Genomic DNA, 27,630 nt, shown 5'->3' on the forward strand with positions numbered 1-27,630 from the left:
TAGAAAATCTGGAAATGGAGCTAATAGAATTTCAAGAAAGCTCTATCTGGAAAAATAAATTCTATGACCTGCGTGAAACACTTGAGAAGATAGAAGGGCTGCCAAAGGACAGCACAGTTAGTTCTGAAAATGAAATCCTTAAAGTGTGGAATTCTCTGCCAAATAATTTTAAGTCAATGAAAGCACTTGGGATTGCTTTCCTTACTTTGTTTGGATCATCTTATGCTTGTGAGCAGCTGTTTTCAGCTTTGAATTATATCAAATCTGACACCAGAAACAGGCTAACAGATGACCTGAGTGCTGCATGTGTTGCTCTCAAACTTACAAAGCATGAGCCAAGGGTAGACAAATTATCAGCATGCACACAACAGCAAAAATCACATTAATTGTTCAAAAAATTTGACGATGTCCTCAAAGATGTCACAAAAATGGTGAATTACATCATGGCTCGTGCTCTGAATTGTCGACAGTTTCAAGCACTTCTTGAGGAGGTTCAGGCACAGTATAATTGTTTACTTATGTACAATAATGTCCGGTGGCTGAGCAGAGGACAAGTCCTGGAGAGATGCATGCCAAATGCAAACTTTTACCTTTCAATAAAAAGTTGTTTGTATCATTGAAAGCTCTGCTATTATGTTTTTCTTTTAATGCAAAATATGTGAATGTATGAGTTGTTTTTTCTAAACTAAAACCTCAGTATTCAGGTTAAATTGCCGTATTGGCCCTTGGCGATAAATAAGTGGGTTTTGGGTTGCAGTTTGGGCACTCGGTCTCTAAAAGGTTCGCCATCACTGTCCTAGGGGCTACTGGAGTTGGATTGAAATGGAAATTCAGATTCTGAAATGACAAATTTTGATTGCGAGGGACTCTTCACAGATGAAAAGACAGGGGAGGAGAAGCAAAGTCTGCAGTCTCGTTGATCAGTGTCGCAGCAATAACGTTAAACATGAATTTACCAATTCAAAGTTTAAATACCCCCCCAATCTACCCCCCAAACATCTGTAGAAGAAGAGTTGGTTTTTATATGCCAACTTTCTCTACCACTTAAGGGAGAATCAAACCAGCTTACAATCACCTTCCCCTCCCCTCCCCACAACAGACACCTTGTGAGGTAGGTGGGGCTGAGAGAGCTGTGACTAGGCCAAGGTCACCCAGCTGGACTTCCGTGGAGGAGTGGGGAATGAAACCCGTTCTCCAGATTAGAGTCCGCTGCTCCAAACCACCATTCTTAACCACTACACCATGCTGTAATTGGGAATATTGTTAAAAATGTTCACACTAAGAGAAGAGAAAGCCTGGATTCTTTGCAGGCATATTTGACTTGGGCAAATTTGCACATAACCCCCCTCCCCCCCCTGCTCTGGCTTCACCTCCAGAGCATTGAACATGTTGGTGTGCTGCAGCCCCCTCCCCACTGAGCCTCTGCAGATGTTTAGTTGGGACAGGGCTAAAGTCTTTTCCTGGGAAGGCTGAAGTTTTTCTTTGCCAAATTGTGAAATGTATAAACCATTTGCCAATCAAGGTTGCTAATGCTTGGCACTCGCCTGGCACTGCTGGCATGACCGAGAGAATCCTTACAAATAGGCCTGAGGCCGCCTGTGTGGAGAATAGCATGCCTTAGGCCATGGAGTTAATCTGTGGCGAGAAGCGTCAGGCTCTCAGATCAGGACTCATCAGCTTAGCCCCTTTGCTACCCCGACCCCAGGAAAGGGGCATGCCAGATACCCTTGGGGGCTGTTTGCACAGTCTAGGGTTGCCAGCTCTGGGTTGAAAAATACCTGGAGGTGGAGCTTGGGAAGAGGAGAGTTTGGGGAACGGAGGGGCCTCAGTGGGGTTCAATGCCATAGAGCCCACCCTCCAAAACAGATTTCTTCCAGGGCAACTGATCTTGGTCATCTTGAGATCAATTGTAATAGCAAGAGTTATTGAGGTGCCACCTGGAGGTTGGGAACCCTATCAGATATAACCTCTGTGTAAAGGTACAAATCCTAATCCAGTTTCACAACAAATTCACCTTAGATGAGGGTTAGATTTGTTTGTCAAATTCAGGGTTACAGGAGACACGGCAGTTATTCTACGAAATGTGAAAAGACTGATAAGTGTCAGATCTTGAATTCCCTGGCCCCTTTCCTCGGGAGGCATCTGTAAGTACACACACATTACTGGATGACTTGGAAATGCCCCAGATTAACAGTGCAATTCTGAACAGTTACATCCTTCGAAGCCCATTGACTTTGATGGATTTAGAAGGGTACTCCCATCTTAATCAAATTACCTGCCACCATAACAAAAGATAAAACATTCCCCTTTTTGCTGGCAGATAGAGACCCAAGAACAATACCGCCAGTAGCCAAGTATCTAGCCACCATATTTTCCTTAAAGAAATAAAGGCTCCCCTTTTACTGCTCAAGACCTTTGGGTCAAGGGAGCTTGAAAAGAGAAAAGAAGGATTTAGAAGGGTGTAACTCTGATGTGGATGGCCCGGACTGGGCCAGTCTCATGAGATCTCAGAAGCTAGGCAGGGTTGGCCCTGCTTAGTACTTGGATGGGAGACCACCAAGGAAGTCCAGGGTTGCTATGCAGAGGCAAACCACCTCTGGTTGTCTCTTCCCTTGACCTGGATGGCCCAGGCTAGCCCCATCTCGGAAGCCAATGTCAGAATAAGGCATCTGTCCCTAGCATCCCATAAGCAAACTCATCCAGGCAGGTAGCTCTAAAGCAGTAATACTTTATTAGGAGCAAAAAGACAGATTAAAGGATTGACTGCCTACCGGCAGGTGAGGCTGGTAATGGCGAAACATAGGCAGGTTACATGATTAAAAGTACTACAGGCTGTGAAGGTAAACATGGCTAAGCAAACCCAAGATAAGCGATTCCCAGGAAGACAGACTAAACATTACCACAGCTGCAGAAAACAGGACGAGCGAAACTGTACACAGAGTTTACAGGCATGAGAACCAAGGACTTGATGTGTAGCCAGAAACTGGCCCACTCATGTCAAGAGCCTTTACTCCTGCTAACAGCAAAGGCCTGACAGCCAAGGCCCTGGTTAGTACTTGGATGGGAAACTGCCAAGGATGTCCAGAGTCACTATGTAGAGGCAGGCGATGTTAAACCACCTCTGTTCATCTCTTGCCTTGAAAACCCTGCCATTTGCCATAAGTCGGCTGCAGATTGATAGCACTTTCCACCACCAGCCTCTCTGCTCAGGATGGCACTTTAAATTTCCTTTCTGAAGAGAAGGCTTTGCTCCTTGAGAGCCTTGGACTACAACTGCTTTCCTAGTGCATCAACACAGCCCCGTCCAGATGTTCTAAGGGCGTCACGGATGCGATCTGGCTCGGGTTTCTTGCTTTGACCTGGGTAGAGTGGCTTCTCGGCGCCCTTATTCTGTGACCTCAGTAATCTTCAGGACAACCCTGCAAGGCGAGCCAGGCTTATGAAGGCATGGGCATTGCACAGGGGTGTGCATGTGAGGCTGAGAAACAGGGCAAATGGCACCCCGTCCGTGTCTCCAGCTCTCTCTGGTGTTTAACTGCGCTCGACCCAGTGGCTCTTGGGAACACCAGGGCATTGCTGTAGCCCCTTGGAAGCAGCTGCTGTCTCCCAGGGGCGGCTCCTCCCTGAGATGTATTCATGTGCTTCATTGATAGCCCCCCTTTCTGGCAGGGACTCCAGGAGGATCACACACGGATATAAACAATGCACTTTGCATTGTTGCCGCTGAGAAGGAATGAGGCCTGGGTAGCCCGCAGGGCATTGCCAGGATGTGACAGTGATTCCTGGTTTGAGCCAGGGCCTACTCTGGGTGAGGCTGGCGAAGTGGGGCGGGGGGGGGCAATTATCTGAGCTTTCTCTCTGCAGAGGCCCCCTCCCTCTCTGGCCTGGAGTGCACCAAGGGGGCAGTCTGACCCAGCCTTGCCTGCAGGGCGCGGAGGGGTCAGTGCCCACCCTGCAAAACGCTGCAGCCAATTGCCAGCCTCTGCAGTGGGGGAGAGCCGGCCACGTGTGGCTGTGATTGGCTGCAAGGTGGCATGGAGACAGGCCTGTCTGTCTGTCACCCGCCAATATCTCTCCGCCTCCCCCTTCCAAATCCTTGCCAAGGGGGACTAGCAGCCTCCATGCTCACTCGCCATTGGCTGCCACTGCAGCCAATCCCCATAACCCAGCCACCCCGGCATTAACCCTTCCCTCCATGGCAATGCAAAGCAGACAGATGTGCCTTTGTGCATGCCCGCAATATAGGCTGGCAAGCCCGATGGAGAAGGAGAGCCCTCCTGACAGCCAAAGCAAGCTGCAGAAGGGGTCGAAACGCCCGGGGTACCAGGCAGGCTTCATTCCCACCACAACAAGGCAATTTTTCTAGGCGGGACTGTCTTTCTGCCGGCCCACCTCTCCTTGTGGTGTCCTTTGGGCCGCTGTTTCAATTTAGGAGGGCAGAGGAAATGCGCTGTGCTGTAGAAGACCCCCACACACACCAAGCAGAAGTGTTCTGAAAGCCCTACTAGAGTGGCAGCTGACACTGAAACATTATTTTAATTTGCCCAGCAAATTAGGTCTCCAGTGGCCAGCCAGAAGCCCTGTTGGGCAAGTGCCCAGACTGGATCCACCCACTTTCTAACAACACTTGTTGAGTACCAGGAAAGGAGTTGGTGGGCACCACGATGGGGACCTCTGATCTGAGGCCTCCACAAAAGGCAGGTGTTGGAGCTAGAGCCGAGTCCCAAGTCATTACTATGGGGGATTCACTCTGTTTATGCTCACAGACACTCTTTTCTTGGTTGCTACTTCATTGTGCCCCTGGATGCATTCCAAACTGGTGTGAGGTCTGAGCCCCATCAGCTCTTTTTAAAAAGAAATTAGTGGTAATGCATAATGTTGCCAACCTCCAGGTACTAGAGATATAAAAAACCTATGCTGCAAATAGTGAAAGCTGTATGAGGGGGCAGCACGTGGCTCAAAACTGAAATATGCAACATCAAATGCCAAAAAAAGTTGTAAGCATGTATTATTAAATTATGAAAAGAAGCACTAACAACAAAACCAAATACTCGTGGTAGCCTCGCAGGGCTTAAGGCTAATATTGCTTACAATCACAACTCAAATATAGCCAATTGATTTTAAGACGGCTTGATTTTAAGACATCAAAAATATTAACAAAGCCTATTTCAGTTTTGAGCCACGTGCTGCCCCCTCATACAACAACCTCCAGGTACTCGCTGGAGATCTGCTATTACAACTGATCTCCAGCCAACAGAGATCAGTTAACCTGGAGAAAAGGGCTGCTTTGGCCATTGGACTCTATGGCATTGAAATCCCTCCCCAAACCCCACCCTCCTCAGGCTCCGCCCCCAAAATCTCCCACCAGTGGCAAAGAGAGACCTGGCAACCCTAGTAATGCAGTGACTGTGTGCTTGACTCAGCTGACCTGATGAGAGTGCGGGCAGGGCTCCCTCACTCGGCCGCTGTCGGGGGTTGGCCAGCAACCCGCAGGGCATCTCGTTGCTCAAAGGAGCTGAGCTAAAGGCAGCCCCAGCGGAGGGTTTCCCTTCTGGAAAGCGGAATCCCGGAGACAACAGTCCAGCTGTGAAAAGGCCACAAGGGGAGGAAGGGGACGGGGGGGGGGGGCAGACACTGGCCAATTGTCTCCTTCTGGCTGGCTTTCCTTGAGACCAAAACAAAGGCCAGCAGGCGGGCCCTTCTGGATCAGCGCCATGGCTGTCCAGCCACGCCACCAGATCCCAAAGGTGCCCAATGCAGAGAGAATGCCCATAACAGCTACAGAGTGTCCAAAAATATGGAAACAAAACAGTGTTATTCTTGATCCCTCAAGCTGAGTGTTGTCAACTCTGACTGACAGCAGCTCTCCAGGAACTCAGACAGAGACATACACACACACCCAGATTCCAAGACCCTTTCACTGGAGGTACTGGAGAATCATTGTGAGACCTTTTGTGTGCAAAGCACGCAAAGAATTCCCTTCCTCTAAAGGAACTCCTTACACTACAAATGCACTTCATGGTTCTAGCATTCCCTTCTATTTATCATTCTCATCAGTGCAAAATAAATTTGCTTAACAAGGGAGCAAGAGGGAAAATGATGTAATTAGCCCTAAATCAGGGTCAAAATTTTGGGGGCACAAAGAAACTGTCCCAAATGCCTTGGTTTTGCTGCTACAAGGTTCTTATGGGGGCAAGGGTCTGTATTTAATTTTTTAAAACCCTGGAATGACCAGGGGGTGGCAGGAGAAGGCCAGAAATTGCAGAAAGCAGGCAGGGGACAGGACCAGCCAGGGAGCTTGACCAGATGGAACTGCAGACAGCATGCAATGCCGGCCATCTGATTCACACATGCAGCCAGCTGGGTGACCTTGGGCTAGTCACAGTTCTCTCCAAACTCTCTCAGCCTCACCTACCTCACAGGGTGTCTGTTGTGGGGAAGGGAAGGTGATTGTAAGCTGCTTTGAGACTTCTTAAAGGTAGAGAAAATTGGGGTATAAAAACCAACTCTGCTTCTTCTTCATATTTAACAGGGACAGCAATCCAGGAGACGTTCTCTGGCATGCACCCTGCAGAAAAGCACCACTACGGGCCTTGAGTCAGGTGTTTGATTGAGACCCAGATGGGTCAGGTCAGTCCATTCTGTCCACAAAAGCCACTGCTGGAAACCGTTGCCTCACCCCTCTCAATGGGAGGGCCAGTAGAAACTTCAAGGGAAAAGGATCTGTCAAGAGGATCAATTGTTCTTTGCATCAATCGCTTTTGTGGGATGGGGTCCCAGAGCTTGGGGGGGGGGGCTTGAGCACCTACCAGTGCCCCCAAGCAGTGAACAGGGCTGGTTCACTGGCCAAGGTACAGCCCCCTCCCCACCCCAGCTGGTGCCAGCAGAGACTCAAGAGGGGATGCAGGCCCCCTTCTGTGCTGAGGATGGCTGGGGGTGAGCAGAGTGCTATGTGGCATATGGGTGTTTGTCTCCCTGGGTTGCCCCAAGCAGAGGCCAGAGAAGCAGCCCAGCCTGCAGTGCAGTTTCGACAGCTGCACCCATGTTAAAGCTGCACAACCCTTTTTCCTCTTATGCCGTTCTCTGGCCCTGCTCTTTTCATGTCATTTCATTCTCTCTTTTTTTAATGCAAAAGGCTCCGGGCCTCTAGCCTGCCTGGAAAGCCCCTCCGCAGGTCAGGGGAAATCCTTTCCCCTTAATCCCAGAGGTGGGCAGGGGGGGCGGGGGGGGGAGGATTGTAGTCATCAGCCGGCCTTGCAAAACAGGTCCCCATGCCGAATCCAGGTTGCCAAGCTCCAGGTGGGTGTGGCCCAGATATCTCCTGGAATTACAAGTGATCGGATCACAGGGATCCTTTTCCCTTGAGAAAGTGGCTATTTACGCATGGGAAGTTTTAGGTACTTGCACTGCTTCGTTTTATGCTGGCCAATGGCCGTAACAATAAATGTAAATGCATGGTAAGTTTGCGTCGGGTTTACTACTCTGAAGGCACACACTCTTCTGATCTGAATTCTCAGAACTCCCATTTATGCACGACTTTCATCACGTCACCCCGCTTACAACTCTGGGGCTTTGCTGAGATTATGCTTGCATTTCCTGACCCTGAGGTTGCCTCTCTCCCCCCGTGCATTTCCACACATTTTCCCTGCATTTTCTGGATGCTGGCTAAACACAAATCCAGAAAACGTGGGCAAAACATGCGGAAATGCCAGAAAGAGGAAGGCAGCCCCTGAGGGTTGGAACATGCAAGCATAATCACAGCAAAGCCCCGGAGTTGTCGGAGGGATGAACTTAAGAACGGCCCTGCTGGATCAGACCCAGGCCCATCAAGTCCAGCAGCCTGTTCACACAGTGGCCAACCAGGTGCCTCTAGGAAGCCCACAAGCAAGACGACTGCAGCAGCACCATCCTGCCTGTGTTCCACAGCACCTAATATAACAGGCATGCTCCTCTGATCCTAGAGAGAATAGGTATGCATCACGACTAGTATCCATTTTTACTAGTTGCCATGGATAGCCCTCTCCTCCATGAGCATGTCCACTCCCCTCTTGAACCCTTCCAAGTTGGCAGCCATCGCCAGCCACATCCTGGGGCAGGGAGTTCCACAATTTAACTATGTCTTGTGTGAAAAAATACTTCCTTTTATCTAGTCAAAAAGGGCAAGAGTCCAGTAGCACCTTAAAGGCTAACAAAAATATTTTCTGGTAGGGTATGAGCTTTCGTGAGCCGCAGCTCACTTCTTCAGATACAGCTAGAATGTGAATCCATCGGTCTTTAAGTAGAGGAACAGTATGTAAATGTGAATAGCAGGCTTGATGGGATTAGGTGTGATATGCAGAAGAGACTCTTGCCCCTTTTGACTACTGCAAACAGACTAACATGGCTACCCACTGTGAATTTCCTTTTATCTGTTTTTGAATCTCTCACCCTCCAGCTTTAGCAGATGACCCCCACGTTCTGGTGTTATGAGAGAGGGAGAAAAGCGTCTCCCTGTCCACTCTCTCCACGCCATGCATAATTTCGTGGACCTCGACCATGTCTCCCCTTCACCGCCTGCTTTCCAAGCTCAACAGCCCCAAGCGTTTTGACCGCTCCCCATAGGGCAGCGGCTCTAGTCCCCTTATCGTTTTGGCGAGGAAACAGCGGTGCATAAATGGCCTCTAAAACCGAGTGGCCATTTGACCGCCAAAGCAGAGACGGAGCCCCCCCCGACCCACCCCGGGGAAAGTGCAAGGTAGGGGAAATCACGCCCCACTCCCACGAAGCTCAGCCTGGCGGAGGAGGGGAGGCGAAGCGCCCGAGCATCAGCGGCCCGCGACAGCTTCGGAGGGGGGACCGGCCCTCCCTTGGCTCCACCCCAGAACTCCCGCCTGGAGTTGGCAGCCCTGGAGCTCTGGCTCAGTAGACCCCCCCCCCCCGGCTCGCGGTGCCCTAGGGCAGGAGGCGTCATCTCGGGAGGGGCCCCCGCTCCTGTTCCCCCCCCCCCGCCTTCCGCTCGGTGGGACCAGCCGCGGCTGCTGGGAGGGGCTTCCTCTGCAGAAAGCGGCCCCCTGCCCAGCGCCCCCCTCCCTCCCTCCCTCCCTCCCTCCTCGCCTCCCTCTCCAAGGCCGGCAGAAGACGCGCGGCGCCGGAGGAGCCGGCGGAGCGCATGGACTGAGACCCCCACCCAGCGCAGCACGCCGCTTGCCTGGGAGAGCGCCGCCAGGTAGGAGCCTCCCCCTCCCCGCCTCGCCCCTCTCTCTCTCAGCCCCCCGGCTGCTGCGACCCCGCCCGCCCCGTCGGGGCTTCTGGGACCGCGAGCCCGGCTGCTTCGCGCGGGCGGCGGGAGCCCCTTGCCGGCTTTTGAAGCCTGCGCGCGCCCCCGCTGGGGGAGAAGGGGCGGTGGGGGAGCACGTGGGGACCCGTGCTCCCGGGCGCAGAGCGAGCGGGTTCCGCCTCGCCCGCTCGCATATCCCTTTTGGTTTCCATTGACCAATCTCCATCTATCCAACATTTCCCGTTGTTCTATAAGATGGTTGAAAATACCTGGTAATTGCCCTTTTTCTTCCTTGCAGATCTATCCAACTTTGGTTGCATCACTCCGTTAAAATCTCCCATCCAAATCAATTTTTTCTTTAGCATATTCAGCTAATATCGAGGCCAACTTATTATAAAACAATTTTTGATTTGTATTAGGTGCCTAGATACCAACTAATAACATTTTTTGAAAACCACTTACAATTTCTATCAACAGGATCCTCCCGTCTTTATCCTTATATAACATCTTAGGTTCTAATATCAAAGGAACATATATTGCTATTCCATTAATTTTTTAATTAACAGCCCCACCTGTTGCGCCCGGGTTTCCCGCAGCACATGCCGGATGCGTGGCTGATGTTCCTGAAGGGGAATCACAGAGGTGGCTTCTTCGCAGGGGTCCAGTTCCTTGTCTCCGGCGAGGCAGCCCCCTGCCCTGACGGGCCCCAGAACGGAGTGGGCATGAAAGCCTCCGCTGGAATAAAACCCTCTGTGCCTTTCTGGTGTGGGGAGACTCCTGCTTGTCGGTTCTGGTTTGGCCAGGGCTTATGTTGATAGGGTTGATGCCCACACCCCACACAATTGGAGAAACGCACATCGTCTCACCGGTGGCCGAGAATTGTGCCCCCAAAATGCCACTTTACAGAGTAGAATGGAAGAACCAAGGCAGAGACTTGGCCAGTTACCCAGCAGCGGTACTTTCTGGAGGGTGGCTGCGTTGGTCTGCAGTAGAAGAGCTAGATTCGAGTCCAGAAGCACCTTAGGAAGGGGGCTTTGACTCTCAAAAACCTTGGGGGTCTCTAAAGGTGTTTCTGGACTCCAATTGAGCCCTTCTACTGGCTGTGATCCCCCTCGCAAACACCCCCAATGCGTTGTTTGTGCTCCGGCATCATCTGCACCATTGCAAGGGATCCTCGAAGGGGCCTTTTGGATCGTCCTCTTCCTCACTGATGCCTCAGAAAATATGGCTGCTCTGTGACCAGTCGGGCATCTTGCAGTGTGTCCCCGGACACCCGAAGGGTATCGGCAGGCCCCTTGCCCTGTCTGGACTCGTCCCCTCTGCAAAAGGTTCTGACATGCCCCTCTGCCACATCTTCTGTTGGCACTGGCCTCTCTGCCAGGCTGACAAAGAGCTGCCCCCTCTGTGATCGAGTTTTTAAATGTTTTCCTTTTGCTTGTTCCCTGCCCCTGCTCTTTCTTCAAGCCCCTCTTCCAAGACGGGTGGCTCCAGCAGAGCTCTGCCTGGGGCCACCTGCCTCCCCTTCTCTTTCCCTCCACTCCCAATGTTCATTTGCCCACCTCCACCCCATCTGGACCAGCTTGCCAGCCCGTGAACTCTCCCCTTCCCCCTGCTAGCCTATGGCATGTTGGCTGCAAGCCTTTAGGAACCACCGCCCTGCACATAGCCAGCGCTCTGCTGATGTCAGAGGAAGACCCCGGTAGCGATCAGCCCCGAAACGGAGTCAGTCGAAGGGGCTTTTTTTTTTTTTTAGCTTTGGCTCATTAGGACTCAGCTGCAAATGCAGGATCCGGCAATGAGAGTTCTTTTGAACATGTGCAGAGTGCTTCCCCCTGCCCACACATGTGCAGAGTGCCTCCCCCTGCCCACACACACACACACACACAGAGAGAGAGAGGAGAAAGGGCTGCTTCCTGTCTCTCCATCCTGGTGTGTAATTTCCTCGTCTCCCGCTCTCTCAGGCAATCCACAATTGTGTTAGAGAGAGAGATACGGTGGGGCTGCTTCCAGGGGGCAGCGCCCTCAAAGTCAGATGCAGACTGTCTGCCAAGGCATACCTCAAGCAGAAAGAACCAGTAGGACCCCTGCTTAGAGGCCCAGCCTGTAGGGCTTGCATCCCATGTGACCCTAAAAGCCTTTGCGGTTCTTGTGTATGATTTGTAGAAACATAAAAATGCTAATTTGGGATAAAAAGCAGGGAAGAGCCATTCTTAAATTGGATCCTAGCCTGTGTAGGTTATACACCAGCATTACAGACTCAGAAGAGCAAAAAGCATTCCTTAAAAATGTGATGGATGCATATTGCTTAATTTTGGATTGGAGAGATTTGGCAATAACCCCGTCTCTGTCCCAGAATCCCTGATCATAATTGACTTTCAAGATCAGTTCCCAAACTGTAAAATACAAACATTAACAAGAGCTTCAGCTGAGTTCAGTTCAAGTCTGGATGATAATACCGGTCTACTTTGCAGGGCTGTTGTACATATTACTGTACATTTGGATTACACCCAGTAGATGCTGGAAATCTGATAGGTCTTTTATGCATGGCTGTTTCACTCACCGTCACCCCTCCGACGACTTCGGGTCTCTGTGTTGATTATGCATGCCGTTTTTGACTGTCAGAGGTTGCCTCGCTCTCCCCCTGTATTTTGCCCGTTTTCAGAGACCTGTTTTGTTTTGAATTTGAAAATGCAGACAAAACGCATGGAAAGGCAGGGGGAGAGCGAGGTGACCTCTGCCAGTCGAAAACAGCATGCTTAATCAACACAGAGACCTGAAGTCGTCGGAGGTGTGATGGCGAGTGAAACAGCCATACATAAAAGACCATAGTTAGCTGCATATCGGACAAAGGAAGCTTTGACTCTCGAAAGCTCATACCTCGAAAATCTTGTTGGTCTCTAAGGTACTACTGGACTCGAATCTAGCTGTTCCATTGCAGACCAACTTGCCTACCCTCTGAAACTTAGCTGTCTTGGTCTACAGAAAAAAAATTCCAAACAAAAGTTATTGATACCTTTTTTATTATTAGGATCAACTTAAATATTGCAATCAATGTGCAGACTTTTGAGTTGTCCAGAACTCTTCATCTGGCTGGATGATAAAGAGGAAAGGAAATTAAAAAAATGTTCCAGGCCATACACCAGTTACTGTTATCTGTGGTGTAAAGTTACACGTTCTTTTGGGGCGACCAATGAGTTTTGCTGCAAAGCGTTTTGAAAGCTTGTGTGCTCTTTTCCCCACCTCAAACCGATCCAGAAAAAAAGGCTATAAGCGTGAAGAGAGAACATCTTGTTCCAAACCAAGACAAGAGCGGTCTCAGCCTGCCCGCCTGGCAAGTGACTAAGCTGGTCTCCAGGGTGGGGGTTTGGTTCATATCGTGCAAGGCGCTGCCTTGTTCTGTCAAGGTGTGAATTCTGGTGTGAACTTTGAGATGTGCCCGGAGTAGGGCGGGGGCTGAGTGGCGGGATAGTTGTTAAATGCCCAACGTTGTTTCCACAGCTTTGGGAAGCATGGCGCACTGGGGATTCTGCCCTGCCTTATCAGTACTAGAAATGCCTGGCACCTCCTGGGTAGAATATATCCGGCCTCATCCAGAACGCGGTTGAAAAGCATAGCCTCCTCTTTTCAAGGCTCAGTTCCTGTATTTTGCTGACATGACCTGCGCCCGGGCGAGTGGCTCAGAGGGGGGCTTTGCAGCTGGGCCTTCTGCGGCTTTCCGGGACGGCCGCAGTTAGTTCCTCACCATTTCTCTCTCTTCACCCCCACCACTTCCTGGAAGGTGGGCAGGTTAAAGAAAAACCTGTCACGTGGAAAGGGGAGGATCCAAGTCTTATCCAAAGGTAAAGCACCTGCTAGCAGTCCTAATCTGAAGGGAAGAGATGGGCTCAGCTGGGGAGGGTGGAGAAGGTGAAGCTCTCTGCGACAGCGTGGCTATGAAGGTACGGTTTCTCCCGCGCAGCCCCTTTATGAACAGAGCATAAGGACTTTACTCTCCCCGGCTCCTGTCTCCCGCAAAGAGGTGCAAGGGTCAAGCATCCTCTGGGAAGGCCTTTCTCCTGGCTCCAGATTTTTTAGCCAGTCAGAGGCAGAGAAAAGCCCTCTACACATGCCCAGGCACCGTCTACTCTGCTACTAATAATTTATCAAGCAATTTTAAAAGTTAATGCAAACTCAGCCTCACCCTCCTCTTAGCTCTCGCATTTCAAGCATAATTTGGCTTGGTTGCTTTTATCCCCACCCACCCCGACCCCCGTTTGCAAGAAGGGAATCGAGAGAGATGCATTTCTGCCCAAGGGAGGGGCCCCAGAAGGGACGTTTGGCCCCCGGGGCCCAGTGCAGCTGAGCTCCTCTGCCGCCTTCTTCCTCCCTGCTTCACATATCCTGAGGGTGAGCAGTTCTGATGAACCCACCCCAAGTTAATTCCCAGCTGTGGGGCTCTGAAACCCCAAGAAATGCAGGGGATTTCTCTCATTTTGTAACCTCGGCTCACTGGAGCAGCATTTATTTATTTATTGACTGTTTATGCTATAGTCTGCCTCTCTTGCGGACACTGTAAGAAGAAGGGCTTAGCCCATGCATGTCCCTTGCTGGTGACTATGGTGGGGAGAGGAGGGGCCGGGCAGTTTGTATCAGCGGGGTCTGCCCAGGAGGGTTTCCTAGTGGAAAGAGGAACGTGGGACTCCACTGTCTGGATGCTCCCAAAGGAGGTATCCATGTCAGTCCTTTAATCCTGGAAGTATCTCTGGAAATACCCTCTTAGTATGGCTCCTGTCTCCACTGTGGGAATTAAATCTCTCTCTCCCCCCCACCTTCTGATACCTGTGGGGGTTCAACTGCGCGACGTGGTCTGCAGTGGCTACTACTGTCCTTTTCTGCTAATGCCATCTTGATATTTTATAGCTATTTATGATTGTGGTTGTTTTTAAACTGACGTTTTATGGTTTTACGTTGTTTAAAATGGGAGCCAGCGTGCTGTAGTAGTTAAGAGCAGTGGTTTGGAGCGGTGGACTCTAATCTGGAGAACTGGGTTTGATTCCCCGCTCCTCCACATGAGCGGCAGAGGCTAATCTGGTGAACTGGATTTGTTTCCCCGCTCCGCCACATGAAGCCAGCTGGGTGACCTTGGGCTAGTCACAGCTCTCTTAGAGCTCTCTCAGCCCCACCTACCTCACAGGGTATCTGTTGTGGGGAGGGGAAGGGAAGGTGATTGTAAGCTGGTTTGATGCTTCCTTAAGTGGTAGAGAAAGTTGGCATATAAAAACCAACTCCTCCTCCTCCTCCTTCTTGTCATTACCCGCCCTGAGCCTGGCCTAGCTGGGAATGGCTATAAATTTTAAAAACAAATAAATAAATGGCTGTCCCCATCAGATCTTGCCAGAAGGAACTCCCAGCAGTGGACGCTCAGGGAGGGTGACAATAATTTCCAGGGTGCCAACGAAGCCGCGTGCCGTGTGAGAGGCACACCCCAGCATCCTCGGCACACCCCAGCATCCTCGGCCGCTGCGAAGAATCCCAGAGTGCTCTGACTTGGGTCAGGTGGTGGGGCCATCAGGGCAGCCAGATCTTGTGGGCCGGCTGAGCTCCCAAAGGGACTGGGCAGGCAAGGCAGGGACTCCTAAAGCTACTTCTCGCTTCCTGGGGAGACGCAGCTGGCTGCCGGGTCTTGGTTAGAGGCCCTCCCTGCCACCATTCAGCAGGTGCAGGAGAGCCGTTCGCAGGGTGGGGGAAAGTGTTCAATTAGTCAAGAGTTGATAAAGAAGCAACCTGCTTGCCATAGAAGTGGCTGTAGGCAGTGGAAATGCCTGCGGTTATTCCGGGGGCTGAGAAGGGAGGCAACATCAATGAAATCCACAATTATGTGATTATGAGACTATAATTTTTTGGCCAGGGTCCAAGGAACCATGCCAACTCGTTCCCAGCCAGCCCAAGGGAGCTTGTTCCTCCGCCTTGTCACCTGGGTTCCAGGGCAAGTGAGCAAGTCCTGGAGGGAGGGGAACCTATGGCTGAAAGGGGGAAACCACCTGTACCCTGAACACCGGGTTCCCCTTGAAATCAGGTGTGTCCAGTCTGCAGGTGTGGGCTGGTGGGCATGTATATCCCCTAGGGATGCCAACCTCCAGGTCCTAGCTGGAGATCTCCTGCTATTACAGCCGATCTCCAGATGATAGGGATCAGTTCCCCTGGAGAAAATGGCCGCTTTGTCAATTGGACTCTATGGCATTGAAGTCCCTGCCCTCCCCAAACCCCGCCTTCCTCAGGCTCCACCCCAAAAATCTCAAGGTGTTTCCCAACCCGGAGCTGGCAACCCTAATCCCCCCCTCCAGTTCCAAAGCACTGTTGTATTGATGTCACTTAAAAGTGTTGCTTCTTAATTGTAAAGTCCAACGTGGCCAGGTGTCTCGGAAAAAAAAACCTTCTCCCTGATGAGCACCTGTAGGAGCAGTGGAGTGAGATCTGAGTTCAAATCCTCACTTGCCTTGAAACTTTCAGGGGCAACTAATTGCCATCCTATTCTGCTTCAAGCAGTTGTTGTAAGCATCTTTAGTTATGCAACCGTTTGCTCAGAAGAAACAGAACCAGTTACCATCCCCTCAGGGAAAATGACCTCACAGCAAGGTCCTCGGCTCCCTGAGTCTCAGCCTGGCCTCTAAGCGCTTCTTGCGCCAGGGTTACAACCTCAAACGAGATGCGGGGCAGCCACTGGTGTGAGGGTGGATAGGATGGCTCCTGGGTCTCTCCGTGTGCCACCCTCCCCTCAGCTGGGGGCGGGGAGTCCATGGGTGCCTCGGTGGGTCCCTCAGTCTCAGCTCCTCACCAGCAGCTCAGCTGACTCAGTCTCCATGTGCTTTTGGGTCTCCTACAGCTGCTCCCACAGGAGGATGGGATGGGGGGAAGGATTCACCGATCCCCTCTTAAGGAGAAAATGAATCCCGTGTGTGTGTTTGTTTGTGTGTGGGGAGACTACATTAGGCCTCAGTTGTCTGGGAGGGAGAGAGTGTTGCCGATGTTTCCTCAATCTGATTGCAAAACTAGAGCAGCGCTGCTTGGCCATTTGTGCACGGGAGGTTTTGCCTTGGATTTGCTGCTCTCTAGATGCTGTCAGGATCAGGCGTTTACCTCTGTGTGTGTGTGTGAAGTGCTGTCAAGTCGCAGCCGACTTATGGCGACCCCTTTTGGGGTTTTCATGGCAAGAGACTAACAGAGGTGGTTTGCCAGTGCCTTCCTCTGCACAACAACCCCGGTATTCCTTGGGGGTCTCCCATCCAAATACTAACCAGGGCTGACCCTGCTTAGCTTCTGAGATCTGACCAGATCAGGCTAGCCTGGGCCATCCAGGTCAGGGCGCCCGTTTACCTCTATCATCCCTTAAAAGCGAATTCATCCAGGCAGGGGGTCCTGAAGCAATAATACTTTATTAGGAGCAAAAAGGAACATTAAAAGAACTGACTGTCTATAGAACGAAGAAGGATGCTAATGGCATGATACGGGTAGAATACATGGTTAAAAGCACTCCAGCCAGAGAAAGGAAAACAAAGTGAAACAATTCCGAGATAACAGTTCCCAGGGCAAGGTAGACAACACAACAGCTGTGGATTGCAGGCTGAGTGAATAACAGGATAGCAGGATGAGAAACTATACACAGAGTTTGTGACATGTGAACCAATAACCACCTGAAGCCAGAGCCTGGCCTGGACCTGCCAAGAGCCCTTCTTCAGGTGATTTTAGTCAGGGCCTGACAGATGCACATTTCCCCCTCCGAATTCTCAAAACTCTTCATGGGGGCTTATTTTTGAGTTTTGAGAATTTGGATGGGGAAAATGTGCATCTAGAGAGTGGCAAATCCAAGGCAAAACCTCCCGGGCATCAATGGCCAATGAGTATGGGGGCATGCTCTTTGTTTTGAACATTCAGTGATCCAGAAAGAGTTACGGTTATTTAACTTCATCATTTAGAGGGGGGGGGGGACAGTAAATTTTGGAATTCCTTGATATTTTCCTGCTCAGACACCTTGACAGATTTTCCATGCCAGAGTTCAGGTGTGTCCTGACAGAGTTCAGGTGGGTCCATTTAAGTATTGATCTGGGTCGAGAGTTCAGAATTCCATGCCAACAAGGAAAGTGTAAAAACAGCAACTCTTCTGGATTAGCAACTTCCCTCATGCAACTGATGCCCCAATGCCTTCCAAGTCCTTCTTTCCCGCAAAATAATATATACAAACAATCCAGATGTTTGTATCAGAGCCCTGCAAGGATGTTCCCCTGCTATCTCAAAGTTACTCTGCTCCCATTAAAACTAACGTTTTAATTGCTGTTTTTATGTTTTGTATGTATTTTAACTCTGTTTTTAATTTTTTTAATGTGTGTTTGGTGGAGGTTGATTTTAGTAGTTTTTAAATGTGATTTTACTATATATGTTTTAAATTGTTAACTGCCTTAATGGACCTTATAAAGGCAGAAAGGTGGCATACAAATGTAAATAAATAATAATATCGATCTTCCCCTTTCCCTGTGGCTATTTTGTCTCATGTGACTCAGGGCTGTCTCCTGGGGTCTCTCTCCCTTCCCTGGTCTCTTTCTCTTCTCCTGTCTGCCATTCAGCTGCTGTTCTCCTCTCCCTCCAACCCCCCCCCCCAAACCATGGCTTTTGTTGCCTGGATCTGTGAACATTCCCCTAACCCAACCATCTAGGGTAGCCAACTTCCAGGTACCAGCTGGTGATCTCCTGCTATTACAACTGAACTCCAGCCGAGAGAGATCAGTTCACCTGGAGAAAATAGCCGCTTTGGCAATTGGGCTCTATGGCATTGAAGTCCCTCCCCTCACCTAACCCCACCCTCCCCAGACTCTGCCCCAAAAACCTCCTGCCGGTCACGAAGAGGGACCTGGCAGCCCTACAACCATCTGCCACAGCTGTGTGATCTTTAAGCGAAGCCTCTGGGAGAAGAGACCCAAATGCACTGAGGTCTGCCCACTTCCTTGAACACTGGTGAGGTGACCCTTCCTCTTTTCCACCCCCAGGTTACAGGGCGCAGCAGCTGCTATGCCGGTCCTTAAGAATCCTTACAATCTCAAAATGGCCAGCCGGGAAGAGAGCAGCGGCGGGATGCTCATCCTGGACCAAGAGAGCAGGGGCACCAACCCCTTTGAGGAAGACCTCGAGGAGAATGAGAGAGACTCCTTCCTTGGGGACACGCCCCCCAAGAGCGGAGAGCCTTCCCCAGAGGACAGGAGTGACTTCCCCGGGGACCTGTTCAACAGCAGCCCAGAGGGGCGCTACAGGCGCCGGGCAACCCTGGAGAGGCTGGTGGGCTTGTCCCCCTTCCGCAAGGGCAAAGGCAAGAAGGGCGGGGGCAGGGACAAGACCCCCAATGGGGAGAAAGGGCCCGAGGGGAGGTCCCTGCTGGGCCGCATGATGCTGCCCTTGCTGGAGGGCAACCAGGGCCAACGAAGTGCGGAGAGGAAGAAGATGCGCCGCAGCTCCGAGGACTTCAGCCTCCTGCAGCGCTTCAACGGGCGCCGCAAGGAGAGCCTGTACAACTTGGATTGCGGCCTGGTCGAGAAGGAGAACAGCGGGGGAGACACCATCAAGCGCATGTCCTTCCTCAAGATCGGGCTGGTGGGGAAGGTGCGCAGGGCTTCTCTGGTGGAGAAGCTCAACCAGACCGACACCCTGGAGACGGCGCCAGTTGCGGAGGATGTAGAGCCGGTCAAGGCCAAGGAGCCTCTTTCAGGTGAGTCTGGAAGGGGGCTGCACCAGGTAGGTTGGTTGCCGTAGTAACCGTTGCCTCTGCTGAAACACCCGGTACGTTTCCACCTGTGTTCTCCACCAGCAGTGGTTACCAGTGGGACTTTCACTAAACTTTCTGCATCAGGACCTGCTTTTTCCCTAGGGATGCCAACCTCCAGGTGCTTCCTGCTAGTACAGCTGCTTGGTCCCGTTCCAGCCTGGGGTCTCCGAGAAGCCCACAAGGAGGGAACCAAGACCCAATCCCATCATCCATCCTGAGCTGGTGCTCAGAGGGAGGCTGCCTTGGTACATGAAAGGAAGCCATACAATACCTGTGCATGGAAGTTCCACTAGGGTTGCCAACCTCCAGGTGGTATTTAAAGACCGTGTGCTGTTATTAGGTTGAGCAAAAAGGGGTTTTGATATAACAAGCACACAAGTCACACATCACAAGCCATGCATCAAAAAGCATATTACAGCATATGCTTAAATAACAAAGTACACGTGTCTCCACAACACAATTCAGAATCAGTGTACAATGTAAGGTGTAGATCCCAAAGTGTACAATAGATTTGAGCCAGCAAGTATCAGCAAACAGTAGCGTGTCCCAAAGAAAAAAAGCACTATAATGACATATGAGTCCCTTTCCGAGAACTGCAACCGTTGCGGTCTGATGGATTATGCATGTTAAGTAATGTTTTGAAGAAGGAAATACCGAAACAAGCATTTATCGGTACTTGTCAACATACTGTGTTTACGGCTGCCGTGCTTAGGCTGGAGACTATTGGAGATTACCAATCCTAGTTTGAGCAAATTACTGCTTTTCACAATTTTCAACCTTCGGGTTTGTTTCAAGGACGGTATTTACTATTTGTTTTCCACTTTATTACCATCAAGCAGATTGTATTTCATTTTATTTACAAGCTTTCTAACGCAGGAGCGGCGTTTTGATTAACTTCATGTGCGCTTGTCCCACACAGCGCTTTTTCTTTGGGACACGCAGCGTTGACTCAGCTTCAAAGTTTTCATTGCGCATGCCCTGAATAGCGCTTTTTTTGGGGGGGGGGACACGCTACTGTTTGCTGATACTTTCTGGCTCAAAGCTATTGTACACTTTGGGATCTACACCTTACATTGTACATTGATTCTGAATTGTGTTGTGGAGCCATTTGTACTTTGTTATTTAAGCATATGATGTAATATGCTTTTTGATGCATGGCTTGCGGTGTTATATGTTGCTTATGCAATATAATTTAAATTGACATAGACATTGCTAATTCTTTATTTGTGGCTTGTGTGCTTGTTATATCAAAACCCCTTTTTGCTCGACCTCCAGGTGGTGGCTGGAGATCTCCTGCCATTTCAACTGATCTCCAGCTGATACAGACCAGTTCACCTGGAGGAAACGGTCGCTTTGGCCATTGGACTCTATGGAATTGAAGTCACTCCCCTCCCCAAACCCCGCCCTCCTCAGGCTCTGCCCCAAAAACCTCCTGCTGGTGGCAAAGAGGGACCTGGCATCCCTAGGTTCCACCTAGCTGAGATGGCTCACAGTCATTCGTTACACTTCCCCGCTTTGTCCCCAGGGGGGTAAGAAGACTAAGGGCCATCTTATGTTCCCTTGATCTGAGCAAGACAGAGGCTGTTTAGCGCCATGCTCAGCTATTTCTGACTGAAAGGAACGTGCCCTTTGACTCTGAACTGGTTGTGCTGTTGGCTTCCAAGAGCCCCCGGGGCGGCAGCTGCCACCGGCTACCAATGCTCCGCTGGAGGGTTCTGGCACCCCTGTCATAAAAGGTGCCCTTTCCAGAAGAGCAAGGGAATGTTTGCTTTTAATTTAACAAAAAGGAGAGTCTTGTGGCTAAGAAGTGTATTGTGAGATAACTTTATGAGGGAGAGCCCATGGCTCAGAGGTGGAGCCTCTGCTCGGCATGCAGAAGGTCCCAGATTCAATTCCCGGGATCTCCGGTTAACAGGACCAGGCAGTAGGTGATGTGAGAGACCCCGGAGAGCCGCTGCCAGTCTGAGTAGACAGTACTGACCCTGATGGACCAGTGGTCTGGCTCGGTCTAAGGCCAGCTTCAGGTGGGATTGGGCCAAAGGAAACAATAAAAAAGAAAAGCCACACAGTGGCTTTTGTGCAGACTAATTCTGTAGTTTCTTGATCCTAATAAAAGGTCCTGCATGAGGGCCCCAATCCCTGCTCCCTCCCTCATGTTTTTGGCTTGGTTTAAGCAGAGGCGGATCTACTGTGAAACTAATGAAGCTTAAGCTTCAGGGCCCCTAATCCTGGAGGGGCCCCCGAAGCAATTTTTTTTTTAATGAGTGAATTTCTCAACAAAATCGATGGGAGTTTTTTAGTGATACAGTCATAAGCCAATGGGTTGAAGTACGTAATATTGACTTTAGAATATGCTCTAATACCCATTTCATATGGCCTCAAAATGTCCCTGTAATCGGTAAAATTTCAAAATTTTCTTGGGGGCTTGCAGTACTCGAACCCCCAGATGTAAGGGCTCACTGAGCTGGCCAGAATCTATTCATAGCCTACATTTTGGCAGCTGGATCCTCAAATCCTTTGTTGGTGCTCGGCTTAATAGTTCTCTAGCTCAGCCCTTAGGCTAGGGCTAATCGGAACCATTAAAAGACGTCTGAATTTTCAATTCAGGCTGCACTCGTTTCGCTTGTACATTTTAACACCAAAAATCGTATTTTCACCTCTTTATCCTAACAAGCCTCCTCTGATGACCTTCTACCTCCCTATTATTTATTTATTTATTTATTTATTTATTTATTTATTTATTTATTTATTTATTAGTTAAATTTATAGCCCGCCCTCATTCCCGGTCAAAGCTGGGCTCATGGCAAGTGTTGTGACCCTAAGCCTCAAGTGTGGCCTACAGGCCCTTGGGAGGCCTATATTAAAGTAGTTACCAGGCCTACATCTCCCAGGTACCCTATGGGCCTTGTGATTGGTGGAAGAGGATTTGGAAGGAAGGCTAGGGCCAATCAGGGGTAAGGGAGTGGTGCCTGGGCAGAAGGAATAAAAGGCTTTGCCTGAAAAGGGAGGGCGTTCACTCCTAGGGAGCGGGGCTGGGGAGAGGCTGCTGCAGACAGAGGAATCCCTTATCCAGGAAGGGGTGAGATAGCCTGAGGCCTAGTGGCAGGAGACAGCTAGGGACAGGTGATTTAACCTGAGGCCTAGTGGCAGGAGACGTCTAGGAACAGTAAAGATAGACATGTTAGGGTTTTTATTTGTTTGATTGCCTGCCTTTGCTGGTTTTGTCATTTGAGTTATCATTATTATTGTGGCTTGAGTTATCATTATTATTAGAACTCTTTAATAAACTGTTTGGGACTCTGCCTGGGTCCTCACGACCCATTTGGTCACCTAGAAAGTGCACCCTGTTGGAAGAAGAAGCAGCCAGGGGCAGGGAAGGTGCTCTGGGCCCTCCTGAGTTAGGCCCACACCAGAGTGGTGGCAGCTACTGAAGATCCCATTCCTCTCCCTTACCTGACAGCAGGTAACAACAATCATAATAAAATAATATATATCTAAAATGCATAAATAATAAAATTCATAAAACCATTCAATACAATTAGTACAGTTAACAAGATGGTAGTCATATAATTACAGGGCTGCTGGAGGCTTGGCCAAGCAGCCAAATCCCTCCCCCTTAGAAGTCCCGAGGGGGAGGGAGGCTGGTAATGATGACAACCTGTGGTTGCCTTCAGTTGTAGGCCTGGTGGAATATCTCTGTTTTACAGGCCCTGCGGAACTTCTGAAGGTCCAGCGGGGCCCTGATGTCACTCAGAAGAGCATTCCATCAGGCTGGGACCAAGGCCGAAAAAGCACTGGCCCTGGTTGAGGACAACCACACACTTTTAGAGAATGAACCAATACTTTTCTCTGCGCATTGATGTTGGGTGGTGTGACTTTCATTCCTCCCAATTTTCTTTTTCTTCGTTTTTGGTTAAGTTTTTTATTATCTTTGCTAGTGTTTAGTGTTAAAGATGTATAGGTCAAGGTGTGCTTATAAACTTGGTCCATAGTTAGCGTAGATGATATTTTTATGTGTATATTTCTACTGGGTTCGTTAACCAGCAACAAGCACTTTAGTTCCCATATTTACCAAGATATTTCTGTTTTCTAGTGTAATTTTTTAAATATATTTTGCTTATTCAGTTTCTTGGAAGTGACAGACCTGGCTTATTTCTCATTACTGAATTTCTAGTGGTAGAATTCTTTGTAGACAGTTCAACATAAGTATTCATGTGGGTCATGTCGAGGGTAATGCCTTTACAATGGTTGACCTGAGTCTTTCTTCCTCTTGGCATCTTCTGTCCTCTCCAGTGCCATCTATTGAGTTTTTATATAACTATTGTTTTGCTTCTACAACATTTTTTATTCACACCAGTGACTGACATAGTAGAAAAGAGCAAGAGTCCAGTAGCACCTTAAAGACTAACAAAAATATTTTCTGGCAGGGTATGAGCTTTCGTGAGCCACAGGGTATGAGTTTTCGTGAGCCACAGCTCACTTCTTCAGTATCTGAAGAAGTGAGCTGTGGCTCATGAAAGCTCATACCCTGCCAGAAAATATTTTTGTTAGTCTTTAAGGTGCTACTGGACTCTTGTTCTTTTCTACTACTGCAGACAGACTAACACGGCTACCCACTGTGAATTATCAGTAACTGACATGTGAGATAACCCAGTACAGCAATTTTAATCAAAATGTGAGATGTAGTAGTTGATTTTTTTTAAGCTGTGGTGATCTGCCATAGAACAACCCCATTGAAGAAGATAACAGCAGTTACCTAGACCTCGTTGCTGGTGGGAAGGGGCTCATTCTATGGCCCATTTTCAAGGACTCCACCCCACCACCCTGTTCTCCACCATTTGGGCCTCAAGGTCCTTGCAAGGACAGCAAGGCCCTTTTGACCTTGTTGGATGTTGCCCTATTGTTGCTGGTTGTGAAGGGGCCCCAATGACACTTCAAGCTTCAGAGCCCCCAAAATGTAGGTCCGACACTGGTTGTAAGTGGCTTGCACATGTGTGTGTGCGAGGTCCCTCTGGGATTCCACACTGATGATCCCCAAAACATTTCAAGGGGCCAAGAAAAGGCCCCCTCACTTTGCTGCCACTGCACAGACTGGAGAGCGGCTCTCCCACTTCCGTGCCTGAGCACGGGTGTGCTGCTGCTGCGCCTTCGCTGTCTGCAAGCCCTTCCCGAGGGGCCTCCAAAGCAGGTCTGGTTCCCGCTGACCGCCAGGGCCGGCCTGTTTTCTCCGGTTCCAACTGGCGAGGGAGGCTAATGAGGGTGGTGTGTTTTTTTTGGTCCGGGCTCATTGTTCCAGCCTGATTACCCCTCCTGATTGCCTTGCTGCAGTGTCTGTAAAAGGTGGCCCTGTTGACCTTGCTGGTGACGGCGGTGCCCGGAGGGAAGGAAAAGGCCTCCTCGGAGAGTTCTGGTGGGGAGCAGAGCAGGTTGGGAAATAGGCAAAGCCCAGTCAACTTTGGTTCACAAGCCTGGAAAGAACCTTCCTTCCTTGCCCGGAACAATCTGTCAGTGACAGCCCGCTCACCTTGGTCTAAACAACAAACGCCTGCCTCCACCCTCCCCTGGTCTGGACGGCTTCTCTGCTGAGCTGATTTGCGGCTGGGGGTAGGAAAAGGATCAACCAGGAACTGAGTGGAAGGGACCGGTCACAGTTTTGGGGAACCTGCATCCCTGCCCCTGGGAGAGGATTGTTAGGAAAGAAGAAGAAAAAGAGTTTTCTTTCCTGACGTTTCGCCAGCAGCTGTGCAGGCATCCTCAGAGGAGTAACACTGAAGGACAGTGTCTCTCAGTGTCAAGTGTGTAGGAAGAGTGTTTTTATATGCCGACTTTCTCTACCACTTAAGGAAGAATCAAACCGGCTTATAATCACCTTCCCTTCCCCTCCCCACAACAGACACCCTGTGAGGTAGGTGGGGCTGAGAGAGTTCAGAGAGAACCGTGACTAGCCCAAGGTCACCCAGCAGGCTTCATGTGTAGGAGTGAGGAAACAAACCCTGTTCACCAGATTAGCCTCTGCTGCTCATGTGGAGAAGTGGGGAATCAAAGCCGGTTCTCCAGATTTAGTCCACCGCTCCAAACCACCGCTCTTAACCACTACACTACTCTGGAAACAATGACCAATATTATAATTAGGGTTGCCAACCTCTAGGTGGCACCTGGAGATCTCCCACTGTTACAATTGATCTCCAGGCAACCAAGATCAGTTCCCCTGGAGAGGGCTCTGTGGCATTGTACCCTGCTGAGGTCGCTCCCTGCCCAAACCCCGCCCTCCCTAGGCTCCACCCCAAAATCAGGAATTTCCCAACCCCGAGGTGGCAAACCTAATTATAATGTCCCTGTATAGATCTATGATATGGCCTCAGTTGGAACACCGTGTGCAATTCTGGTCACCGTACCTCAAAAAGGACATTGCAGCGCCGGAAAAAGTACAGAAGAGGGCAGCCAAAACGATCTGGGGAGTGGAGCTCATTTCCTATAAGGAAAGGCTTAAGAGTCTGGGACATTGCAGTTTTAAAAAGATAACTAAAGGAAGACATTATTATAACATTATGCCCCGGATAGAGAGAATGGACCAAGATAACTTTTTCACTGGCCACCAAGATTAGATTAATTCATGCCATGGTATTCCCTACTACTATGTATTGGTGTGAAAGCTGGACATTGAAGAAAGCTGATAGGAAGAAAATAGATTCCTTTGAAATGTGGTGTTGGAGGAGAGTGTTACGGATACTGCGGACTGTCAAAAAAACAAAACAGTGGGTTATAGATCAAATCAAGCCTAAACTGACCCTAGAAGCTAAAATGACTAAACTGAGGCTATCATATTTTGGTCACATCATGAGATGACAAGAGTCACTGGAAAAGACAGTCATGCTAGGAAATTTGAGGGCAGTAGGAAAAGAGGAAGACCCAACAAGAGATGGATGGATTCAATAAAGGAAGCCACAGACCTCAATTTGCAAGATCTGAGCAAGGCTGTCAAAGATAGGACATTTTGGAGGACTTTCATTCATAGGGTCGCCATGAGTCGGAAGCGACTTGACGGTACTTAATACACACACAACTTTTTCTCCCTCTCCCAAAATACTAGAACTCAAGGGCATCCAATGAAGCTGATGGGCAGTAGATGCAGGACGGACAACAGGAAATAGTACTTTACACAACGAGTGATTTAAATATGGAATACGCTGCCAGAGGATGGAGTGATGGCCACAGGCATAAACGGCTTTAAAAGGGGATTAGACAGATTCATGGAGGAGAGGTCTATCAGTGGTTACTGGGGAACCTCCACGTTCAGAGTGGGGGGCTCATGGGCAAGGGGGTGACTGGCAGGAGAGAAAGGAAGCCGGGGCCAAGGGGAGGGCAGGTGGAGCAGCCCCACTGCCTCTGCTACAGGCATATTTCTGTACCCAACCCACCCAGTTGGTCGGGGACCCTACTAGTACATGCACACATTGACGAAGAGTTCAACAGCCCAGTTTTGGAAATGTTTACTGTGAAGTTAGTCACAGTGCAGGTGCCATGGCTCAGTGGCAGAGCTGGCACCTCTGCCTGGCATGTAGAAGGTCCCAGTTCAATCCCTGGCAGCATCTCCAGTTTAAAAAGTATCAGGTAGTAAGTGGTGTAGAAGACCTTGGCCTGAGACCCTAGAGAGCCACTGCCAGTCTGAGTAGACAAAACTGATTGTGATGGACCCCAGGGTCAGCAGAAGGCAGCTTCATGTGTCCATGTAGGAATTTGATTCCCCACTCCTCCACATGAGCAGCGGATGCTAATCTGGTGAACCGGGTTGGTTTCTCCACTCTTCCACATGAAGCCAGCTGGGTGACCTTGGGCTAGTCACACCCTCTCAGCCCCACCTACCTCACCGGGTGTTTGTTGTGGGGAGGGGGGAGGGAAGGTGATTGTAAGTTGGTTTGATTCTTTCTTAATCAGTAGAGAAAGTCGGCATATAAAAACCGACTCTTCTTCTTCCCCTGCATACTCTTCAACGGCTCTTTTCTTTCTGTCTTGCCTGCAGAGAAATGAGCAGTTCCCTCAGTTCTGCCCGGGACCTTCCTCACTCCTGCTGCAGGCCAGGCGGGCTCAGGGGACAGGGCTGTTGCACCTCTTGGCAACTGCCCCTGCTCCGTGACCTTTTGCTCCTTGGGCCCTAAATGCTGAACCTTTTTAATAGCAATTAAATAACTCGTTAAAAAGAAAGTTTGTGGGTTGCACCTGCACCCCTAACTCCAGGTGCAATGGCTAAAAGCAACTCTGCACATGCTCAAAGGCCACTTCCTTCTACTACTGTAGCACAAGTTCCAGGATTGAGGGCTGGAGCTCAAATTTTGCCCCCTGCAGTGCAGAGATGCTGTTATTTTGTCAAAGCAAAATCGGGTCACACTTCTTAGAGTCCCCCCTTTTTTGAACTTTTAAAAAATATATCTAGTTGTTGTTTTGTTTCTCCCTTAGTTACAGATCAACACTCCTGGATGTGGAGGATTTAGAAAGCAAATCCAGAGAGAGGCCCAACTGCACCCCCTCCACATCTTCAGGCTGGATTTCTGGTTTTTTGTTTGTTTGTTTGTTTGTTTTAATCTGCTGC

The 27,630-nt window shown here is 49.9% G+C and overlaps 1 protein-coding gene across 1 annotated transcript in view; it reads left to right on the top strand.

The window, feature by feature from the left end:
- Positions 1-18,295: 18,295 nt before the first annotated feature.
- The window catches only part of EXOC3L2 (exocyst complex component 3 like 2), a 33,158-nt gene continuing 23,823 nt past the window's right edge, over positions 18,296-27,630 (top strand). The window contains exon 1 of the mRNA XM_056846187.1: positions 18,296-18,986. Coding sequence (XP_056702165.1) covers positions 18,296-18,986 — 691 coding nt within the window. The remainder of the gene's footprint in view (positions 18,987-27,630) is intronic.

Source organism: Euleptes europaea, chromosome 3 (assembly GCF_029931775.1).
Source record: "Euleptes europaea isolate rEulEur1 chromosome 3, rEulEur1.hap1, whole genome shotgun sequence".
NCBI lineage: Eukaryota > Metazoa > Chordata > Lepidosauria > Squamata > Sphaerodactylidae > Euleptes > Euleptes europaea.